This window comes from Nomascus leucogenys, chromosome 8, assembly GCF_006542625.1.
Source record: "Nomascus leucogenys isolate Asia chromosome 8, Asia_NLE_v1, whole genome shotgun sequence".
In the NCBI taxonomy this organism is placed as follows: domain Eukaryota; kingdom Metazoa; phylum Chordata; class Mammalia; order Primates; family Hylobatidae; genus Nomascus; species Nomascus leucogenys.
The window spans coordinates 107667246-107689101 of NC_044388.1; the positions used below are offsets into that span (position 1 = coordinate 107667246).

Sequence of the window (21856 nt, forward strand, 5' to 3'; positions counted from 1 at the left end):
GCAGGTAGATCACTTGAGGTCAGGAGTCCGAGACCAGCCTGGCCAACATGGTGAAACCCTGTCTGTTCTAAAAAAACAAACATTAGCTGGGTGTCATGGCGCACGCCTGAAATCCCAGCCACTCGGCGCGGGAGGGGAGGGTAGGCAGGAGAATCGTTTGAAGCCAGGAGGTAGAGATTGCAGTGAGCCGGGATCGCACCACTGCACTACAGCCTGGGCAACAAGAGTGAAACTCCATCTCAAAAAACAACAACAACAAAAAACAAAACAATAACAACAACAACTGTATATATAGTTGTTTTGTTATTGTTATCTATATATATTGTTATATATATATATAGACTATATATATATATAGTCTATTAAAGTGTTTGAAGATCTGACAGCTAAATGCAACACAGAATCCTAGGATAGCAACCAATATGCTAGGAAAGAAAAGACATTCTTGACATTTGACAAAACGGTAATACAGACAGTAGATTAGAGCAGCGGCCCCCAACCTTTTTGGCACCAGCGACATGGAAGACAGTTTTTCCACAGACTGGGTAGGGGTGGGGGGCGGTTCTGGGATGGTTCAAGTGTATTAGATTTATTGTGCACTTTATCTCTGTTGTGATTACATTGTCATATATAATGAAATTATACAACTCACCTTGATGTAGAATCAGTGAGAGCCCCGAGCTTGTTTTCCTGCAACTGGGTGGTCCCATCTGGGGGTGATAGGAGAAAGTGACAGATCATCAGGCATTAGATTCTCATAAGGAGCACACAAGCTAGATCCCTGGCATGCGCAGTTCACAACAGGGTTCACAGTCCTGTGAGAATCTAATGCTGCTGCTGAACTGCACATGTATTTATAGGAGTCAGAGCTCAGGCAGTAATGTGAGCGATGGGGAGCGGCTGTAAATACAGGCAAAGCTTCGCTCTCTTGCTCACCACTCACCTCCTGCTATGCAGACCGCGGTACGGGTCCGTGGCATCTAAAGGGTTGGAGACCCTTGGATTAGAGTGTATCTTATTGCACCAGTGTTCACTTCACTGAATTCGGTAACTGTGCTGAGGTTATGTAAGAAAATATCCTTATTTTTAGGAAATGCACACAGTTATTTAGGGGTAAATCACCATGATATATGCTATTTATTCTCAAACATTCAGAAAAAAATTAAGTATACGTGCACGCATGTGTGCGTCTGTGTCTGTGTATGAACAGAGAGCACACAAATGCCAAGCAAAGAGTGCAAAATGTGAACCGCGGAGGGGCCTGTGCAAGGGCTACGGGGCGATGATGAATCTGCTCCTGCTGCCGTCACAAAGTGCCACAGGCCGAGTGGCTTTGACAACAGAAATCCATTTCCTCAGGGGCCAGGCCCGGTGGCTCACGCCTGTAATCCCAGCACTTTGGGAGGCCGAGGCGGGCGGATCATGAGGTCAGGAGATTGAGACCATCCTGGCTGACAGGGTGAAACCCCATCTCTACTAAAAATACAAAAAAATTAGCCAGGCGTGGTCGCGGGCACCCGGAGTCCTAGCTACACGGGAGGCTGAGGCAGGAGAATGGCGTGAACCCGGGAGGCAGAGCTTGCAGTGAGCTGAGATCGTGCCACTGTACTCCAGCCTGGGGGACACAGCTAGACTCCGTCTCAATAAAAAAATAAAAATCTTTTGTAGAGGCTGGATGCAATAGCTTACACCTGTAATCCCAGCACTTTGAGTAGCCAAGGTGGGTGGATCACTGGAGCCCAGGAGTCAAGACCAGCCTGGGTAACATAGACACCGAGCCCATCTCTACAGTTATTCCTGGTAGTGCTCACCTTGACCACCTGACTCCAGTGCTGTCTGCCAGGATTCTTGGCTGTAAACTCTCGGATTCATACGAGTGCTGAATTCTGCACATATGTGGTCCTGAAAGTGAGTACCCCTTACATTTTGCATCTCAGGACCTCACTGGCCTCACCATAGCCCCAGTCATGCTCTCTTCTATTTGTTCTATCTGTGCTTGAACTGATGTTTCCTCTTTTTCTGCTTCCTCATGGGTTAATTGAAAATTGTTCATGGTTCCATTTATCTCCTCTATTACGTTCTTATTGAGATCTTTTCAATAAAAATCTAGTGATTGACCTAGGGTTTACAACATATGTATTTAATTAATCTGTTTATCTTCAAATAATGTTATATTGCTGGTGCATAGTGTAAGAGCTTTACAGCAGTGCAGCGCCAACCCCTCCCATCACTTGTTCTATTGTGTCACATAATTAATGAATTAATTAATTTTTTGAACAGGGTCTCACTCTGTCTCCCTGGCTGGAATGCAGTGGCTCAGTGTGATCTCAGCTCACTGCAGCCTCTGCCTGCCACGCTCAGGGGATCCTCCCACCTCAGCCTCCTGAGTAGCTGGGACTATAGGCACACACCACCATGCCCAGCTAATTTTTGTATTTTTTTAGAGGCAGGGTTTTGCCATGTTGCCCAGACTGGTCTTGAACTCCTGAGTTCAAGCAATCCACCCGCCTCAGCCTCCCAAAGTGTTGGGATTACAGGCATGAGCCACTGTGCCTAGCCTAATTTATTTTTTAGTATTCTATGAACACAAATAAATCCCTACTATTTTTGCTTTAGCGTTTTGTGGTTTTTTTTGTTTTGTTTTTTTTTTTTTTTGAGATGGAGTTTTGCTCTGTCACCCAGGCGGGAGTACAGTGGCATGATCTCAGCCCACTGCAACTTCTGCCTCCCGAGTTTGAGCAATTCTCCTGCCTCAGCCTCCCAAGTAGCTGGGATTACAGGCACCCACTAACATGCCTGGCTAATTTTTAATTTTTTTTTTATTTTTAGAAGAGATGGGGTTTCACCATGTTGGCCAGGCTGGTTTTGAACTCCTGACCTCAAATGATCTGCCTGCCTTGAGCTCCCAAAGTGCTGCAGTTACAGGCGTGAGCCACCGCACCTGGCCTTTGCTTTAGTTTTTTTATTTCTTCTGCCTGAATGAACTCCCTCTGTTGTTTTTGTTTGTTTTGGATGAGAAATTATTTTTCTTTTAAAAAAAGAATTGTAATGGACTTTATCTTTTTAGAGCAGTTTTAGATTCACAGAAAAATTGAGCTGAAGGTGCAAAGATTTTCCCATATACTCCCTGCCACCCCCACATGCACCGTCTCCCCCATTTTCAACACCGCACACCAGAGTGGTACATTTGTTGCAATCAGTGAACCTATATGGACACACCATTATCACCAGTGTCTGTCACTACATTAGAGCTCACTCTTGGTGTACATTCTATGCATTTGGAAAAATTTATAATAACATGTATTCACCATGATATTATTATTATTATTATTGTTTTTGAGATGGAGTCTCACTCTGTTGCCCAGGCTGGAGTGTGGTGGCATGATCTCGTCTCACTGCAACCTCCACCTCCAGGATTCAAGCGATTCTCCTGCCTCAGCCTCCTGAGTAGCTGGAATTACAGGCACCTGCCACCACGTCTGGCTAATTTTTGTATTTTTAGTAGAGATGGGGTTTTGCCATGTTGACCAGGCTGGTCTCAAACTCCTGACCTCAAGTGATCCGCCCACCTCGGCCTCCCAAAGTGCTGGGATTACAGGCATGAGCCACTACGCTCAGCCTATAGTATTATACAGAGTAGTTTCACTGCCTTAAAAATCCTCTCTGCTATTCATCTCTTCCTCTCCCTAAGCACTGTTCACCATTGATCTTCCATAGTTTTGCTTTCCCAGAACATCATCTAGTTGGAATCATACAATACGCAGCCTTTTCAGACTGGCTTCTTTCACTTAGCAATATGCATTTAAGGTCCTTTCATGTCTTTTCATGGCTTGATACCGCAAATTTAAAATGTTTTTCTTTTATTTTTAAAGAGGTTTTTTTTTTGTTTTTTGTTTTTTGTTTTTTTTTTTGAGATGGAGTCTCACTGTCGCCCAGGCTGGAGTGCAGTGGCGCAATCTCGGCTCACTGCAGGCTCCACCCCCCCAGGTTCACGCCATTCTCCTGCCTCAGCCTCCCGTGTAGCTGGGACTACAGGCACCCGCCACCTCGCCTGGTTAATTTTTTGTATTTTTAGTAGGGACGGGGTTTCACCGTGTTAGCCAGGATGGTCTCCGTCTCCTGACCTTGTGATCTGCCCACCTTGGCCTCCCACAGTGCTGGGATTACAGGTGTGAGCCACCACGCCCGGCCTAAAGAGGTTTTTTTAACTCTTGTTTTTTTAATGAGACTTTTACTGGGTATAGAATTCTGAGTTGACAGTTTTTTTTGTTTTTGTTTTTTTGTCACTTCAAAGACGTCACTCATTGTGTTCTGGCTAGCATAGTTTCAAACAAGATGTCTGCTGTAATTCTTCTCTTTTTCCTTTTTCTTTCTTTTATTTTTGAGACACGGTCTCACTCTGTCACCCAGGCTGGAGTGTAGTGGTGTGATAACAGTTCACTGCAGCCTTGACTTTCCCAGTTCAAGTAATCTTCCCACCTCAGCCTCCTGCCTAGCTGGGACCCACAGGCACACCACCACATCTGGTTAATTTTTTTTTTTTAAACTTTTTGTAGAGATGTGGTCTCACTAAGTGGTCCAGGCTGGTCTGGAACTCTTGGACTCAAGCAATTATCTTGCCTCAGCCTCCCAAAGTGCTGAGATTGCCATGTTGATGGTTGCGCCATCACACTCGGCCTCAATATTTCCATTGATAATTCCATTTCATTCTGATTCTTGATCTGGTGGATAAAACTGACTTTGTTTCTTATGGACATTTACAGAATATTTCTTTGCTGCTAGAATCTTGCAATTTCACAATCACATCCCTTTGGAGGGTATTCTCCCCAGTATGTTGGGCCCTCAGTGACCTCTTTCCGTCTGAACACTTGCGTCCTTTAGTTCTGGGAAATTTTCTTGAATTCTTTTTTTTTTGAGACAGAGTCTTGCTGTGTCACCCAAGCTGGAATGCAGTGGCACGGTCTCAGCTCACTGCAACCTCTGCCTCCTGGGTTCAAGCAGTTCTCGTGCCTCAGCCAACCAAGTAGCTGGGATTACAAGTGTGTGTCACCACACCTGGTTAATATTTGTATTTTTTGTAGAGACAGGGTTTCGTCATGTTGGTTAGGCTGATCTTGAACTTTTGGGCTCAAGCAATACACCCACCTTGGCCTCCCAAAGTACTGAGATTACAGGCGTGAGCCACCATGCTGGGCCTCTTGCCAGCTTGGATGGGGTTCATGTCCCACCAGAGTAGTTTTACATTTGCTTTGGACCAGAACTCTTTCCTAGAGCCAATTTTGTTTTAATGACAATTTTAGTGTAGGGGCATCTAGACTAGCAGATAGGCTGAATTTGAACCCCATATTCATGTGAGGAACAGGCCCAGGGCTACAACTCCCAGGGAGATTTTATTTCCAGAATCCAGGCTGGGTCACACCAGCTTCCTTGTCACCCCTTTGGGCTACAGGCAGATTTTGTTTTCTGTTCATTTCTCTTCATCCCAACTCCCTGCTTCCCAGACCCAAGGCTTCACCTCCTGTCCACATCTGGATGGAAAAATCAAGCTCTAGACTCTGAGACCAAAGCCCCCAGGGCTGCTGCACACTTCCTGGGCGTATCTGTCCCTCCCTCTTCATTGCTGATCCCTGAGGATTCTCTTGGCTACCTGGGAGCTCAGCTATGAACATAAAAGGCTGCCGGGCATGCTGGTGTCCTGTCTCTAGCATTTCCACGTGGTTGGATTGGGACCTGCCTCAGATTCTCCAGTCTGGCACATTTCAGAGAACAGAAGTCCCACACAAATGGTTTTTAAAAGTCAAGATATTTCGGCTGGGAGCAGTGGCTCATGCCTGTAATCCCCACACTTTGGGAGGCCCAGGCAGGCAGATCACGAGGTCAGGAGATCGAGACCATCCTGGATAACATGGTGAAACCCTGTCTCTACTAAAAATACAAAAAAAAAAAAAAAAAATTAGCAGGGCATGGTGGCAGGGGCCTCTAATCCCAGTTACTCAGGAGGCTGAGGCAGGAGAATCGCTTGAACTGGGGAGGCAGAGGTTCCAGTGAGCTGAGATGGCGCCACTGAACTCCACCCAGGGCAAAAGAGGGAGACTCTGCCTTAAAACAAAACAAAAACAGAAAAGAGAGATTTCACATAAAAATCTACGTTTCTGGCTTCTCTTGCTGGAAAACTAAAAGAAAGCTACAGACACCATGACTCTCGGCTGTGCAGTTCACATCCGTCCAGCTGTGGTGTCCAGTTGCCCAGCTCCCCACCACTCCTCTTTGTCTCATGCTGACTCGCTGGCCTTGCGGGCACTCTCGTGTGCCACCCTGCCTTCTCTAGTCCGGCCTGACTGGCTCCCCTCCTACCCCAACCCCTCCAGCCCTGCACAGCGCCGCGGAGTCTCCGCCAAGCCCGTTCTACCCAGGCAGGCAGGGAGGCAGGTCCGGCCGAGCGCAGGGCGCCAGGGAGCGACTGTTGACCCAGCCGTGGGCAAACAAGGCGGTCAATTATTAACCGGCCGCGCGGCAGGCACCAGGAAACCCGAGCCCGCGGCGCAAGCCGAGCCGGCCCGACGGGAGGCGCCGGGCCAGGGAGCCGCGCGGCCCTTGCAGCCGCCGCGGCTCGGACCATGGAGGCAGGAGCTGGAGGGGCAGGTGGCGGAGGGGCAGGTGCTGGCGGGAAAGGTACTGGCGATGCAGGTGCTGGCGGAGCGGGTGCTGGAGGGGGTGTAAGGGGTAGATACCAGAGGGGCGGCTGCTGGAGGGGCAGGTGCTCGTGGGGCCGGTGCTGGAGGGGGTTTAGGGGGTAGATATCTGCGGGCCACGTTCTGGAGGGTCAGGGATCGGTGGGGCCGGCACAGGCCAGGGGCTGTGGTGCCCCAGAGACCTGTGGCAGCAAGATGGGGGAGAATGCCCGGCCCAGGACACCCCATCTGGAGCCAGGGTGGGGAGGGCCAGGAAGCTGCTGTGGAAAGTTCGGGAGCTCTGGGGGTGCCCCTGCGGGCAAGCCAGGGAGGGGGCCGAGGCGGTTCATTCTCTGCGCATTTTGCCCCCTCCCGCCCTGTGTCCCGCCTCTGGCAGTTCCGCTCACCGCCCCGGCCAGGCTGAAGTCCTTGCAGCAGGGGAGGGGGCGACCCTGGCCAGGGCGGGGTGGAGACAGAGCCTGCAGTGGGGAGCACGACCCGGGAAGAGACCCCACGGGCTAATTCGGGGACGGAGAGCTGGGGACAGGGACCGAGAGAGGTGGGGTGGGGGCAGAGCTGGAGAGAGGCGTGGAAACGGGTGGGATCCGGCCAAGGCTGCTACCAACTCGACGTCGCCCACCCCGAGGCGCCAGGCGCTGGAAGGGGCGGGGGGCAGGGAACCCAGACCTCGTCCTTGCCCTGGGGAGTCTCTGGCTGGCAGGAGGCAGTGGTGCGGTGGCAGTGGGACCCCTGCAGAGTCTCGCGCACTCCCCGCCCCCGCATCCCCCAGCGTGGCTGATCTCGAGAGCCCGGGGATGGGGCGCCCCCAGTCCCATCTGCAAGCAGCTCCGGGAGATGCTGGAGCACTGACCCCTCCCCCCTCGCCCCGCCCTCCAGGACTCTCCCCAGACCCTCGAGCACTTGCCCCGCGGGGAGCCCGGACCCCCCTTCCCAGCTGGAATGCCTGGCGGAGGCTCCTGTGTCAAGAGCCTGAGAACCTGAGAACCCACCCGAGGCCCCCGCCAGGCAGCGCCGCCAGCAGATTTATTTACTCTGGGCCCTATCTCCGCGCCATCGGGCCAGGTATTTGCCCTGGCGGGATCCAGGGAAACTGCGGTTTTTGTTATGATAGCTGGGGCAGGGACAGCATCCCGGAGAGACCTGTTTAGAGTGGAGAGCTGACTCGCTGAGACCCACGTTTCCTGCTGGGAGCCTCGGTTCCCTCATTAGTAAAATGGCGAGCACAAAAACAAAAGCGCGCCGGAGATGACCCGGGTTACGGAAGGAGAAGCTCTCAGAGCAGAGCCTGGCCTCATGTTCGTCTATTTTTTTTTTTCTTTTTTTTGAGACTGAGTCTCTCTCTATTGCCCAGGCTGGAGTGCAGTGGCACAATCTCGGCTCACTGCAGCCTCCTTCTCCCAGGTTCAAGGGATTCTCCCTCCCAAGTAGCTAGGATTACAGGCCCAATGTCAGGCCTCTGAGCCCAAGCTAAGCCATCATATCCCCTGTGACCTGCACCTACACATCCAGATGGCCGGTTCTTGCCTTAACTGATGACATTCCACCACAAAAGAAGTGAAAATGGCCTGTTCCTGCCTTAACTGATGACGTTACCTTGTGAAATTCCTTTTCCTGGCTCATCCTGGCTCAAAAGCTCCCTCACTGAGCACCTTGTGACCCCCCCCCCACCACCCCTGCCCACCAGAGAACAACCCCCTTTGACTGTAATTTTCCTTTACCTACGCAAATCCTATAAACGGCCCCACCCCTATCTCCTTTCGCTGACTCTTTTCGGACTCGGCCCGCCTGCACCCAGGTGATTAAAAAGCTTTATTGCTCACACAAAGCCTGTTTGGTGGTCTCTTCACACGGACGCGAGTGAAATTTGGCGCCGTGACTCGGATCGGGGGACTTCCCTTGGGAGATCAATCCCCTGTCCTCCTGCTCTTTGCTCCGTGAGAAAGATCCACCTACGACCTCGAGTCCTCAGACCAACCAGCCCAAGAAACATCTCACCAATTTTAAGAGTAAGCAGCCTCTCTTTACTCTCTTCTCCAACTTCTCTCACTATCCCTCAACCTCGTTCTCCTTTCAATCTTGGCGCCACACTTCAATCTCTCCCTTCTCTTAATTTCAGTTCCTTTCCTTTTCTGGTAGAGACAAAGGAGATGCGTTTTATCCGTGGACCCAAAACTCTGGCACCGGTCACGGACTCGGGAAGACAGCCTTCCCTTGGTGTTTAATCATTGTGGGGATGCCTGCCTGATTTATTCACCCACAATCCACTGGTATCTGATCTCCACGGGGATGCTTGCCTTGGTCATTCACCCACATTCCCTTGGTGGCAAGTCAATTGCGGGGATGCCTGCTTTGGCTGCTCACCCACATTGCAGCCAGGGCTGCTCACCCAACCCATTCTCTCCGTGTCTCTACCCTCTCTTCTCTCCACTTTCCTGGGGGGCAAGCACCCCCCACCCCTTCTCCACTTTCCTGGGGGGCAAGCATCCCCCACCCCTTCTCTCCGGGTCTCTACCCTAATCTTTAAACTTGCCTCCTTCCCTATGGGCAACCTTCCACCCTCTATTCCTCCCTCTTCTCCCTTAGCCTGTGTTCTCAAGAACTTAAAACCTCTTTAACTCTCGCCTGACCTAAAATCTAAGTGTCTTATTTTCTTCTGCAACACCGCTTGACCCCAATACAAACTCGACCATGGTTCCAAATAGCCAGAAAATGGCACTTTCGATTTTTCCATCCTACAAGATCTAGATAATTCTTGTCGTAAAATGGGCAACTGGTCTGAGGTGCCTGACATCCAGGCATTCTTTTACACATCGGTCCCTCCCTAGTCTCTGTTCCCAGTGCAACTTGTCCCAAATCTTCCTTCTTTCCCTCCTGCCTGTCCCCTCAGTCCCAACCCCAGGCGTCGCTGACTCTTTTGAATCTTCCTTTTCTACAGACCCATCTGACCTCTCCCCTCCTCCCCAGGCTGCTCCGTGCCAGGCTGAGCCAGGTCCAAATTCTTCCTCAGCCTCCATTCCCCCACCCTATAATCCTTTTATCACCTCCCTTCCTCACACCTGGTCCGGCTTACAGTTTCATTCCGCAACTAGCCCTCCCCCACCTGCCCAGCAATTCCCTCTTAAAAAGGTGGCTGAAGCTAAAGGCATAGTCAAGGTTAATGCTCCTTTTTCTTTATCCGACCTCTCCCAAATCAGTTAGCATTTAGGCTCTTTTTCATCAAATATGAAAAACCCAGCCCAGTTAATGGCTATTTGGCAGCAACCCTGAGAAGCTTTACAGCCCTAGACCCTAAAAGGTCAAAAGGCCGTCTTATTCTCAATATACATTTTATTACCCAATCTGCTCCCGACATTAAATAAACCCCCCAAAATTAAATTCCGGCCCTCAAACCCCACAACAGGACTTAATTAGCCTCACCTTCAAGGTGTACAATAATAGAGTAGAGGCAGCCAAGTAGCAATGTATTTCTGAGTTGCAATTCCTTGCCTCCACTGTGAGATAAACCCCAGCCACATCTCCAGCACACACAAGAACTTCAAACACCTGAACTGCAGCTGCCAGGCATTCCTCTAGAACCTCTTCCCCCAGGAGCTTGCTACAAGTGTTGGAAATCTGGCCACTGGGCCAAGGAATGCCCCCAGCCCGGGATTCCTCCTAAGCCATGTCCCATCTGTGCGGGACCCCACTGAAAATTGGACTGTTCAATTCACCTGGCAGCCACTCCCAGAGCCCCTGGAACTCTGGCCCAAGGCTCTCTCACTGACTCCTTCCTACATCTTCTCGGCTTAGTGGCTGAAGACTGACGCTGCCCGATCGCCTCAGAAGCCCCCTAGACCATCACGGATGCTGAGCTTTGGGTAACTCTCACAGTGGAGGGTAAGTCCGTCCCCTTCTTAATCAATACGAAGGCTACCCACTCCACATTACCTTCTTTTCAAGGGCCTATTTCCTTTGCCTCCATAACTGTTGTAAGTATTGACGGCCAGGCTTCTAAACCTCTTAAAACTCCCCAACTCTGGTGCCAACTTGGACAACATTCTTTTATGCACTCTTTTTTAGTTATCCCCACATGCCCAGTTCCCTTATTAGGCTGAGACATTTTAACCAAATTATCTGCATTTCAACTAAATTATCTGCTTCCCTGACTATTCCTTGACTACAGCCACATCTCATTGCTGCCCTTCTTCCCAACCCAAAGCCTCCTTTACGTCTCCCTCTTGTATCTCCCCACCTTAATCCACAAGTATATCATGCACCCTTTACCATCCTATTAAAACTTAATCACCCTTACCTGCTCAATGCCAATATCCCATCCCACAGCACCCTTTAAAAGGATTAAAGCCTGTTATCACTCGCCTGTTACAGCATGGGCTTCTAAAGCCTATAAACTCCCTTTACAATTCCCCCATTTTACCTGTCCAAAAACCAGGCAAGCCTTACAGGCTAGTTCAGGATCTGCGCCTTATCAATCAAATTGTTTTGCCTATCCACCCCGTGATGCCAAACCCATATACTCTCCTATCCTCAATACCTCCCTCCACAACCCATTATTCTGTTCTGGATCTCAAACATGCTTTCTTTACTGTTCCTTTGCACCCTTCATCCCAGCCTCTCTTCGCTTTCACTTGGACTGACCCTGACACCCATCAGGCTTAGCAAATTACCTGGGCTGTACTGCCACAAGGCTTCACAGACAGCCCCCATTACTTCAGTCAAGCCCAAATTTCTTCCTCATCTGTTACCTATCTCGGCATAATTCTCATGAAAACACACGTGCTCTTCCTGCTGATCGTGTCCAGCTAATCTCGCAAACCCCAATCCCTTCTACAAAACAACTCCTTTCCTTCCTAGGCATGGTTATTGCAGTCAGAATTCTTATACAAGAGTCGGGACTGCACCCTGTAGCCTTCAAGCGAGATTAGGGGTGGCGTGGGAACCTAGAGTGGGAGAGATTAAGCTGAAGGACGATTTTGTGGTAAGAGGCGATATTGTGCGGTTGTTAGAAGGAGCATTTGTTGTATAGAATGACTGGTGATGGCCTGGATGCGGTTGGTAAGGTCAAACAACTTGACCTTACTGTTTTAGCCTATCCCTCATGTCTGCGTGCAGCAGCTGCCACTGCTTTAATACTTTTAGAGGCCCTCAAAATCACAAACTATGCTCAACTCACTCTCTAATCTTTTCTGGCAGGGCTATGCTGAACCTCCTTGGGCACTCTCTCATTGGATGTCCTGGGTCCTCCCAATTCTTAGTCCTTTAATACCTGTTTTTCTCCTTCTCTTATTCGGACCTTGTGTCTTCCCTTTAGTTGTTCTTTTTTTTTTTTTTTTTTTTTGAGCTGGAGTCTCGCTCTGTTTCCCAGGGTGGAGTGCAGTGGTGCGATCTCAGCTCACTGCAAGCTCCGCCTCCCAGGTTCATGCCATTCTCCTGCCTCAGCCTCCCGAGTAGCTGGGACTACAGGCGCCCGCCACCACGCCCGGCTAATTTTTTGTATTTTTAGTAGTGACAGGGTTACACCATGTTAGCCAGGATGATCTTGATCTCCTGACCTCGTGATCTGCCCGCCTTGGCCTCCCAAAATGCTGGGATTACAGGCGTGAGCCACCTCGCCCGGCCTGCGTTTAGTTTTTCAATTCATACAAAACCGCATCCAGGCCATCACCAATCATTCTATACGACAAATGCTCCTTCTAACAACCACACAATATCGCCTCTTACCACAAAATCTTCCTTCAGCTTAATCTCTCCCACTCTAGGTTCCCATGCCACCCCTAATCTCGCTTGAAGCAGCCCTGAGAAACATCACCCATTATCTCTTCATACCACCCCCAAAAAATTTTCGCCGCCCCAACACTTCAACATTATTTTGTTTTCTTTTTTTAATTAATATAAGAAGACAGGAATGTCAGCGCTCTGAGACAAAGCTAAGCCATCATATCCCCTGTGACCTGCACGTACATATCCAGATGGCCAGTTCCTGCCTTAACTGATGACATTCCACCACAAAAAAGTGAAAATGGCCTGTTCCTGCCTTAACTGATGACATTACCTTGTGAAATTCCTTTTCCTGGCTCATCCTGGCTCAAAAGCTCCCCCACTGAGCACCTTGTAACCCCCACCCCTGCCCGCCAGAGAACAACCCCCTTTGACTGTAATTTTCCTTTACCTACGCAAATCCTATAAAATGGCCCCACACTTATCTCCCTTTGCTGACTCTCTTTTTGGACTCAGCCCGCCTGCACCCAGGTGATTAAAAAGCTTTATTGCTCACAGAAAGCTTGTTTGGTGGTCTCTTCACACGGACGCGAGTGAAACCCGCCACCACACCTGACTAATTTTTGTATTTTTAGTAGAGACGAGATGTCACTGTGTTGGCCAGGCTGGTCTGGAACTCCTGACCTCAAGTGACCCACCCGCCTCGGCCTCCCAAAGTGCTGGGATTACAGGCATGTGCCACCGCACCCAGCCATGTTCGCCTCTCTAAAAATGATTATTACTGTGATTTATCTTCACTTTACAGATGAGGAAATGGAGGCACGGAAAGTTTGTCACATGCCACTTCTCCCTTTTGGGGAGGACAAGGTCTCACTCTGTAGCCCAGGCTGGAGTGCAGTGTTTCAATCACAGCTCACTGCACCCTCCTGTGAGGAGGCCACAGCGTCTGGCCAAGTGTGTTTACCTTGACCTCATGGAGCACAGTTGTAATGGCTGCTTTTTCTGAAAATTCCAGTATCGGGTCCTCTCAGGGTTGGCATCTGCTGAGCGTCTTTTCCTTTGAGCATTGGCCACTGTATGGCGAACGATCTTGGATTGTGTACTGGACATTGTGAATAGTGTGTTGTGTAGATTCTTAGTCCTGTTACAATTCCCCGGAGAAGGTGGGTTTGTTTGGTTTCAGGAGGCAGTCAGCCTGCTCAGTTTCAGGCCAGAAATTCTGTTTCATCTTCTATGAGTGGCATTTCCAAACTTGGGTCAGTTTTCAGAGTTTTTGTTAGGCTGGTCTGGGTTTGTCTCCTGCACATGCAGTTCGGGGGGAGCCCAAGACTTGTGTGAATTCATTCTAGGGAGTCCAACCATCCCAGTTTGTTTGGGACTAAGGAGTTTCCCAGGATGTGAGACTCTCAGCAGTAAATCCGAGAAAGTCCTGGGCAGACAGTGATATGGTGGTCACCCCAGGTCACCCACATAATCAGGGACCCCCTTTCTCCAGCTCTGTCTCTTCTAGGTCTGCCTCCATCTTCCCACTCTGCAGAGAGTGGGGAGCCCTTTCCTTTCGTGGTCCGTCTGGTCGGAATGCCAGGGTTTCTACTGGACTTTTAGTCTCCTGTTCTGCTGCTCCAGTGCGGGTCCGGTGCTGGTGCTCTGAGCTGCAAGGGCAATGAGAGGGGAAAAGCAGGAAACTCACCCCTTCGAAGTCCATTTCTCTAAGTTTTTTGTTTTGTTTTGTTTTGTTTTTTGAGATGGAGTCTCACTGTTGCCCAGGCTGGAGTGCAGTGGCGCAATCTCGGCTTACTGCAACCTCTGCCTCCTAGGTTCAAGCAATTCTCTTGCCTCAGCCTCCTGAATAGCTGAGATTACAGGCGCCCACCACCACGCCCAGCTAATTTTTTTGTATTTTTAATAGAGAGATGGGGTTTCCCCATATTGGCCAGGCTGGTCTCAAACTCCTGACCTCAATTGATCTGCTCGCCTTGGCCTCCCAGGCATGAGCCACCGTGCCTGGCTCATTTCTCTAAGGTTTTTTTTTTTTTGAGACAGAGTCTCACTCTGTAGCCCAAGCTGTATAGTGCAGTGGCGCGATTTCGGCTCACTGCAACCTCCACCTCTGGGGCTTGAGCAATTCCCCTGCCTCGGCCTCCCAAGTAGCTGGGACTAGATGCATGCGCCACCACACTTGGTTAATTTTTTTTTTTTTTTGTATTTTTAGCAGAGACGGGGTTTCATCATGTTGCCCTGGGTGGTCTCAAACTCCTGAGCTCAGACGATCCACCTGCCTCAGCCTCCCAAAGTGCTGGGATTATAGGCGTGAGCCACGGCACCTGGCCATTCTCTAAGTTTTGACTCCACTCCACAACCTGCCTGCTTTTGTTTGTCTTTCAGTGACCTCAGATGGTTCCTTTTTGTATTTTGTCTAGACTTTTCAGTTGTCATCAGCTGGTGAGACAGACTTTTAAAAAATGGTGCTAAATACGTATAACATACAATTTACCATTTGAACCACTTCTAAGTGTGCGATTCAGTGGCATTAAGAACACTCACATTGTTGTGCAGGCATCACCACCATCCGTCTCTGGAACGCTTTTCAATCTTCCCAAACAGAAACTCGACACCCATGAAACACTAACTCCTCAGCCCCAGCCCCTGTTAACCTGGAGAGAAAAGTTTTTAAAACTTCTGCTTACAAAATGTCCCATTGTGCAAAGCAAGTCACATGGTCAAGCCCAGATCCAAGGGGTGGATAAACAGAGGGAACATCACAGGTAAAGGTGTGGAGGTATAAACAGCATGGCAAGTGTATGGGGTGCGGGGGCCATGAGTGAGCCCCTGGCTGCTGGGAGGGGGTTGAGGCAGGACGCGCCCAGGGGCTCAGCATTCCCTGCCATTGGGATTGCTCTGGCAAGGATTCCTGCCTCCACCCGTGGGGGACTTCAGGAAGGGTTCACCCACCCCCACTGAGATGTCTGTGTGATGTCTGTTTCACTCATCCCTCTGCCTCCCATAACCCTTAAGGACACTTAGGAAATGGACCTCCAAAGCCAGACCCCTGGCTCTGGGCTGCCCAATTCTGCTGTGAGGCCTGAATGCCCACCTAGGTCAGGGGAGCCCACTCTGCGATTCTCTTCCAGGGCCTTCCTTGTACCCTTGCCTGAGGCCCTCTGGTGCTCAGCTGGTCGGGATGCTCTCAGGAGGTGCAAAGGACCTTAAGAATTTGTTGGGACCTGACCAGGCACTACCAGGACCTATCTTTGGGTGCTGAAGGCCAGGGCCTGGGTCGGGAGCAAGGCAGCTGGGCAGCCATGAGGCTCTGAGACCTGGCTTCAAGCTGCTGGGCCCTGTATGTTCTGGTGTCCATTCTCTCGGTGCCTCAGTGTGCATATGGCCCTTAGTGACCTCCTGGCTTCACCATGTTACTCTAGCTACAGTTTGGCAGCTCCTGGGCACTTCACCCCTCCCCTACAACTCCAAGCCAAGAATCTAATTGGTTCAGCTCATCTCCTCAGGTAGGCGCCCCCTTCATTGGAGGTGTATCTCAAGATAGCCAATCAGGGGCTTCCCTGGGTTGATTCTCCTTTTCTGGTCCAATTAACTTTGCATAAAGGCCTTAGTTAGGGCCGAAACTACCTCCCAATAGAGGCCATCTGCCAAGGAAAGGGGGTGGGGCAGCGCATGGAGGGGCGGGGTCGGCAGCCTGGGTTCTCACCTAGATGGGTGGCTCAGTCTGTGTGACTCCACCAAGGCAGGTGGCCCCTCTGGGCCTGTTTTCTAGTCCCTTTGCGTCAAGATCCTATGAGGCCCAGCTGCAGAGGGCTGGGAGCTTGGTTCGTGGGAACTTCGCGACCAGCAACGTCCCACCTAGCCCGGCGGCCTCTTGCTCACGACGGCTGCCATTTCTTTCTAGGGTCCGACACGAAAGGGGGCGGCAGCCCCGTCACCCCCGAGGACCCCCGGAGCCCCGCGAAGCCCGCCGCCCCCGAGGATCCCCAGATGCCCGTGCAGCCCGCGCTCCCGCAGCTCCCGCGCCGCCCGCGGACCCTGGACGAGGACGGGGCGCCCAGCCAGGACGGGGCCTCGGGGGGCAGTGACCCCGCCCTAGAGGACGCCCCGGCCCAGGCGGCGGGCGAGGCCGGGCCGGTTTCCAAGGCGGTGGCCGGCGGCGCCCCACACATCGGCTTCGTTGGGGAGCCCCCGCCCTACGCGCCGCCGGACCCCAAGGCCGCGCCGCTGCTGTACCCGCCCTTCCCGCAGGTGCCCGTGGTCCTGCAGCCCGCGCCGTCTGCACTCTTCCCGCCGCCCGCCCAGCTCTACCCGGCCGCGCCCACGCCGCCCGCGCTCTTCTCGCCGCCCGCCGGGGCCGCCTTCCCCTTCCCCGTGGTGAGTGGCCGCCGCCCTGGGCGCGCTCGCTTCCGTGCTGTCTGCGCGTGGTCGGGGGCGCCCGTGCGGAGGCCGAGAGGTCACTTCTGTCCTTGCAGAGGAGGAAGCGCCACCTTGGCCTGGGGGCGGGCGAGTCCGGGAGGCTCCCTGGAGGTGGAGGCATTTGAGCGGGGTTTTGGAGGATAAATAGGAGGGCTAAGGCAAAGAGAACGACGGGCACCCTGGACAGAAGGCACCGCACAGGCGTGGAGGGGCCGAGACTGGGCCACCTGGGGATGGTGGAGGCTTGTTTGGCTTGGTAGGGAGGGGAGGATGGTGGGACCCGTGGTGAGGGACCCCAGAAACTTTGGGCAGGAGGTGACTTGATTAGATTTTCTTTAAAAACAAAACAGTCCCGGCACGGTGCCTCATACCTGTAATCCCAGCACTTCGGGAGGCCAAGACAGGCAGATGGCTTGGGCTTAGGAGTTACAGACCAGCCTAGGCAACATAGTGAGCCCTCATCTCTACTAAACGTAAAAAAATTAGCCGGGCATGGTGGTGCGCGCCTGTAGCCCCAGCTATTCTTGAGGCTAGGCAGGAGGATTGCTTGAGCCAGGGAGGTTGAGGCTGCAGTGAGCTGAGATCACACCATTGCACTCCGGGCTGAGTGACAGAGCAAGCTTCTGCCTCCAAAATAAAAATAAAAATAAAAACAAACAAAAACCCTGGGCTGCCTGTGGGGGAAAGATTGGAGGTCCCCCAGGGAGGGGTGGCGAGCCCAGTGAGGACGATAGAGGTCTCACAGAGGCTGGAGCCTGGACTGAGCCAATGGTAGAGGGCAGGACTGAGGGCTCAGCGTGGCTGAGTGGCCAGGGGTGCAAGAGGGAGAGGGCAGAAGGGCACCCTGACCCAACCCCTCCGTGAATTGCAGCCTCAATGGGTGGGGACTTGGGGGACTGAGTGAGAGAACTTGCATGGCCTGGCTGGGCTTCTCACTCACTCTGTTGTCCAGAGGCTGGGCCAGCTCCCTCACCACTGTGGCTCTGCCCCCACAGTACAATGGCCCGATGGCTGGCGTGCCAGGCCCTGCCACGGTTGAGCACAGGCCCCTGCCAAAGGACTACATGATGGAGTCAGTGCTGGTGACCCTCTTCTGCTGTCTGCTCACCGGCCTCATCGCCATCGTCTACTCCCACGAGGTAGGTGCGGGGGCGGCCCTGGGCACAGCCTTTCCTAGCACGCAGTCACTGGTGCCCCTCTTCCAGCAACACGGTCTCTGGTGTCTGTCTCTCTGGAGGGGGGTGGGAATTGGGAAGTCAGAGCCTAGTTGTTTGTGGGGTCCTTGCCCCTCCTGTCTCTGCCCCCAACTACTCAAAATGTGCTGTGGAATGTTTGGCCAAAACAATTCACGGTAAAGGTGTGAATGACTGATAAAGCCCAATGTGCTGCCCATTCTAGTGGAGGCTTGTGTGTGTTTTTTTTTTTTTTTTTTTTTTTTTTTTGAGACGGAGTCTCGCTCTCTTCCCCCAGGTTGGAGTGCAGTGGTGCTATCTCAGCTCACTGCAAGCTCCGCCTCCCAGGTTCACACCATTCTCCTGCCTCAGCCTCCCGTGTAGCTGGGACTACAGGCGCCCACCAACACGCCCGGCTAATATTTTGTATTTTTAGTAGAAACGGGGTTTCACCGTGTTAGCCAAGATGGTCTCGATCTCCTGACCTCGTGATCCGCCCGTCTCGGCCTCCCAAAGTGCTGGGATTACAGGCGTGAGCCACTGCACCCAGCCGAGGCTTGTGTTTTAAAGGGGGTACAATCTGCTCATTCATTCCTATGCTCATTTCATTTATCCATCCACTCCATCTCTCTAGCTACGCATCTATTCACCCACTCGTTTATCCATCCACCCACCCATCCACCCTCTCTCTCTCTCCTTTTTTTTCTTTTCTTTTTTTTTGATACAGAGTCTTGCTCTGTTGCCAGGCTGGAGTGCAATGGCATGATCTCAGCTCACTGCAACCTCCACCCTCCAGGTTCAAGCGATTCTCCTGCCTCAGCCTCCCGAGTAGCTGGGATTACATGCGCCCACCACCACACCCGGCTAATTTTTTGTATTTTTAGTAGAGATGGGGTTTCGCCATGTTGGCCAGGCTGGTCTCAAATTCCTGATCTCAGGTGATCCACCTACCTTGGCCTCCCAAAGTGCTGGGATTACAGGCGTGAACCACCGTGCCTGGCCCATCCACCATCTCTCTAGCCTCCATCCATCCATCATCCATCTACTATCCATATACCATCTTCCATTCATTCACCCCACTATTCATCCATCTGCCTACTCACCCACCCACCAATCCCTATCCATCCATCCATCCATCCATCCATCCATCCATCCATCCATCCATCCCTCTATTCATCCATCTACTCATCCATACACCCGCCTACCACCCATCATCTCTCTACTCTCCATCCATCCATCTATCCATCCATCCATCCATCCATCCACCCACCCACCCCACCCATCCCTCTATCCATTCATCTATTTATTAGGCCCTTGGGATTCAAAGATGCCAATGTGATGACACTCTAATAGAGACAGAAGCAGGGCTGGGCGTGATGGCTCACAACTGTAATCCCAGCATTTTGGGAGGCCCAGGTGTGTGGATCACCTGAGGTCAGGAGTTCGAGATCAGCCTGACCAATATGGTGAAACCCCATCTCTACTAAAAATACAAAAATCAGCCAGGCATGGAGGCGGGCACCTTAATCCCAGCTACTCAGGAGGCTGAGACAGGAGAATCGCTTGAACCCAGGAGGCAGAGGCTGCAGTGAGCTGAGATCACACCACTGCACTCCGGCCTGTGAGACGGAGCAAGACTCTGTCTCAAGAAAAAAACAAACAAAAGCAGGCAAGCCTCTGGGGGCCTATGCTCAAGGCTGACCTGGACTCAGCCCTGGCTTGACTCTGCTGTTCAAGCCCCCAGCCATAAGCAGAAGGCAGCTCTCAGGATAACTTGGAGGTGGGACTTGAGAGGCTGCTGCCTGCTTGTGAATTCTGGCTCCACCATTAGTGTTGTGCCCCTGGATAGGTCATTTAACTTCTCTGACTACCTCTGCTGCGAGGATGGTAGAGGTTGAAGCTGAGGGCATCTGTCAGTGCTGAGCGTGACAAGCGCCCCAATGGCTGGTGGCCGCCGCTGCCATCACTCCTGCCCCCTTTCGAGCTGTGGGCCTGGCAGGTCCCTGATCTTTGCAGCGTGTCAGTTTCTCAGTTTGTGGAACTGGGCCTAGCCCTCAATCGCACTGGGAGGGAGTGGGGGCTCCCTGTTCACTCCCACCGCCCCCTCCTGCCCTGTCTCGTTGCAGACCCGTGCAGCCGTGGGCAGGGGTGATCTGGCCCAGGCCGAGGAGGCCTCGCGGAAGGCCCGCTCGCTGGTGCTCTTCAGCCTGCTCTTCGGGGTCTTCGTGTGTACCAGCTGGGTCATCTACGTGGTGGTGGCACTCTACCTTCCCTGAGGCTGTGGCTCCTGCGGGGATGCCGGATGCCGGGATATCCAGGGATAACTGGCTGGGACCCTTTCTTTGGACTCAGATCCCTGCCGGTGACCAGCTCTTGCCTGCAGAGGGAATCTGGGGGCCAGAAGAGGGCAGGCTTGGCAACACTCAACTGCCTTGTGGCTGGGCCTCAGCTTCCTCAGCCTCCACAGGTGACCCACTGGAGCCTCAGTCAGTGTCCTAATCCAAGGTGTCTCCAGAGCCCAGCTGGGTCCCAGCCGTGGGACAGGAGCCCACCAGACGCCCGTTTCCTAGGTGCCTCCTCTCAAGGCCATCCTGGGACTCCTCTTGCCTTCATCTGTGCTCTTGGGAGGCCATCGTAGGGACCAAAGCCTTCACTGTCTTCAGAGCCATCTGGAAGGACACTGCAACCTCTGTCCCCCGCCCAACCTCCAGCCCAGCTTAGGTGATCAGGATGCCAGTATTACCTTTCCCTGCGGGAGACTGGAGCCTGGTGACTTCTGGCTGGTTGTTCCCCTATCCCTTCCCCATCCCAGGAGACAGGGTCCTTCATGCTGACTCTACATCCAGAAACCAGGGCCACTGTGTCTGGTCAATCAACAGAAGTGACACCCCATGCAGAGCTTCACACTGCTACTTTGGGGACACTTCCTGGCTCTCTTCCAGGGCCAACGGCAACATCTGTCCACAGCTGGGCTCCAGCGCACCCTACCCACCCCTCTCTGAGATACTGTTGGCATAGAGGTAGTGCTGGCAAGAACTACCCAATGACAGAGGATCAGCTGGGTCCTCATTTGACGAGGACCACCCTGACTGGGGAGCACTTGCACCAAGATCCCTCGGCCAGCCTGTAGAACTGTACCTATGACTCTGGCATCAGATTCCTGGCACCCCAGTCCCATTAGCTGTGGTCCCAAGAATGAACCTGCATTTTAACAAGATTCAAAACCATTGCAGAGACCAGGCGAGATGGCTCGCACCTGTAATCCCAGCACTTTGGGAGGCCGAGGTGGGTGGATCATCTGAGGTCAGGAGTTCAAGACCAACCTGGCCAACATGGCGAAGCCCTGTCTACTAAAAACACAAAAATTAGCCGAGCGTGGTGGCAGGCGCCTGTAATCCTAGCTACTCAGGAGGCCGAGGCAGGAGAATTGCTTGAATCCAGGAGGCAGAGGTTGCAGTGAGCTGAGATTGTGCCACTGCACTCCAGCCTGGGTGACAGAGTGAGACTCTGCCTCAAAAACAAAAAACCATTGCAGACAGAGGAGGAAGGGGACCCCCAGCTGAGCCACATGAGATTGATAGCTCAAGCTAAATCAGTTGGTTTCAGAGCAGCCTCGGTGTGCTGCTTACAACCCTGGCACCAGGGACTGAAACAGGAGAATGGCCTAGCCCAGCCCAGTCCTTCCTCCAGAAAGCTGGAGAGGCAGGCATGAGGAAGTTAAGTCATGAGCAGCCTGGAGACTCTGGATTTTCGCTCAGTAAGCAGGGCCCGAGGTTCTGCATCTTCCCAGTGATGCTGAAGCTGGTACTCAAACCAATAGCAAAGTGGGAAATTATCAAAACTACTAAAAGGCATTAA

General features: G+C 52.2%; 1 protein-coding gene and 1 long non-coding RNA gene across 3 annotated transcripts; one reads left to right on the plus strand and one right to left on the minus strand.

The window, feature by feature from the left end:
* Positions 1 to 671: 671 nt before the first annotated feature.
* Positions 672 to 16202, minus strand: LOC115836395. Of its 2 annotated transcripts, none has more exons than XR_004031462.1 (3): positions 16114 to 16202; positions 14952 to 15061; positions 672 to 710 (listed from the first exon to the last, which is right to left on the minus strand). It is a non-coding gene; the product is annotated as an uncharacterized LOC115836395 (long non-coding RNA). The 2 variants fall into 2 exon arrangements; XR_004031463.1 differs by lacking the exon at positions 672 to 710 and adding an exon at positions 13098 to 14059.
* PRRT1B (proline rich transmembrane protein 1B) lies at positions 6532 to 21268 on the plus strand. Its single transcript, XM_030818075.1, has 4 exons — positions 6532 to 6657; positions 16312 to 16784; positions 17822 to 17965; positions 20125 to 21268. Exons 1-4 carry the CDS (start codon positions 6618 to 6620, stop codon positions 20272 to 20274), a joined length of 807 nt encoding a protein of 268 aa, XP_030673935.1. The 5' UTR covers positions 6532 to 6617; the 3' UTR covers positions 20275 to 21268.
* The last annotated feature ends 588 nt before the right edge of the window (positions 21269 to 21856 follow it).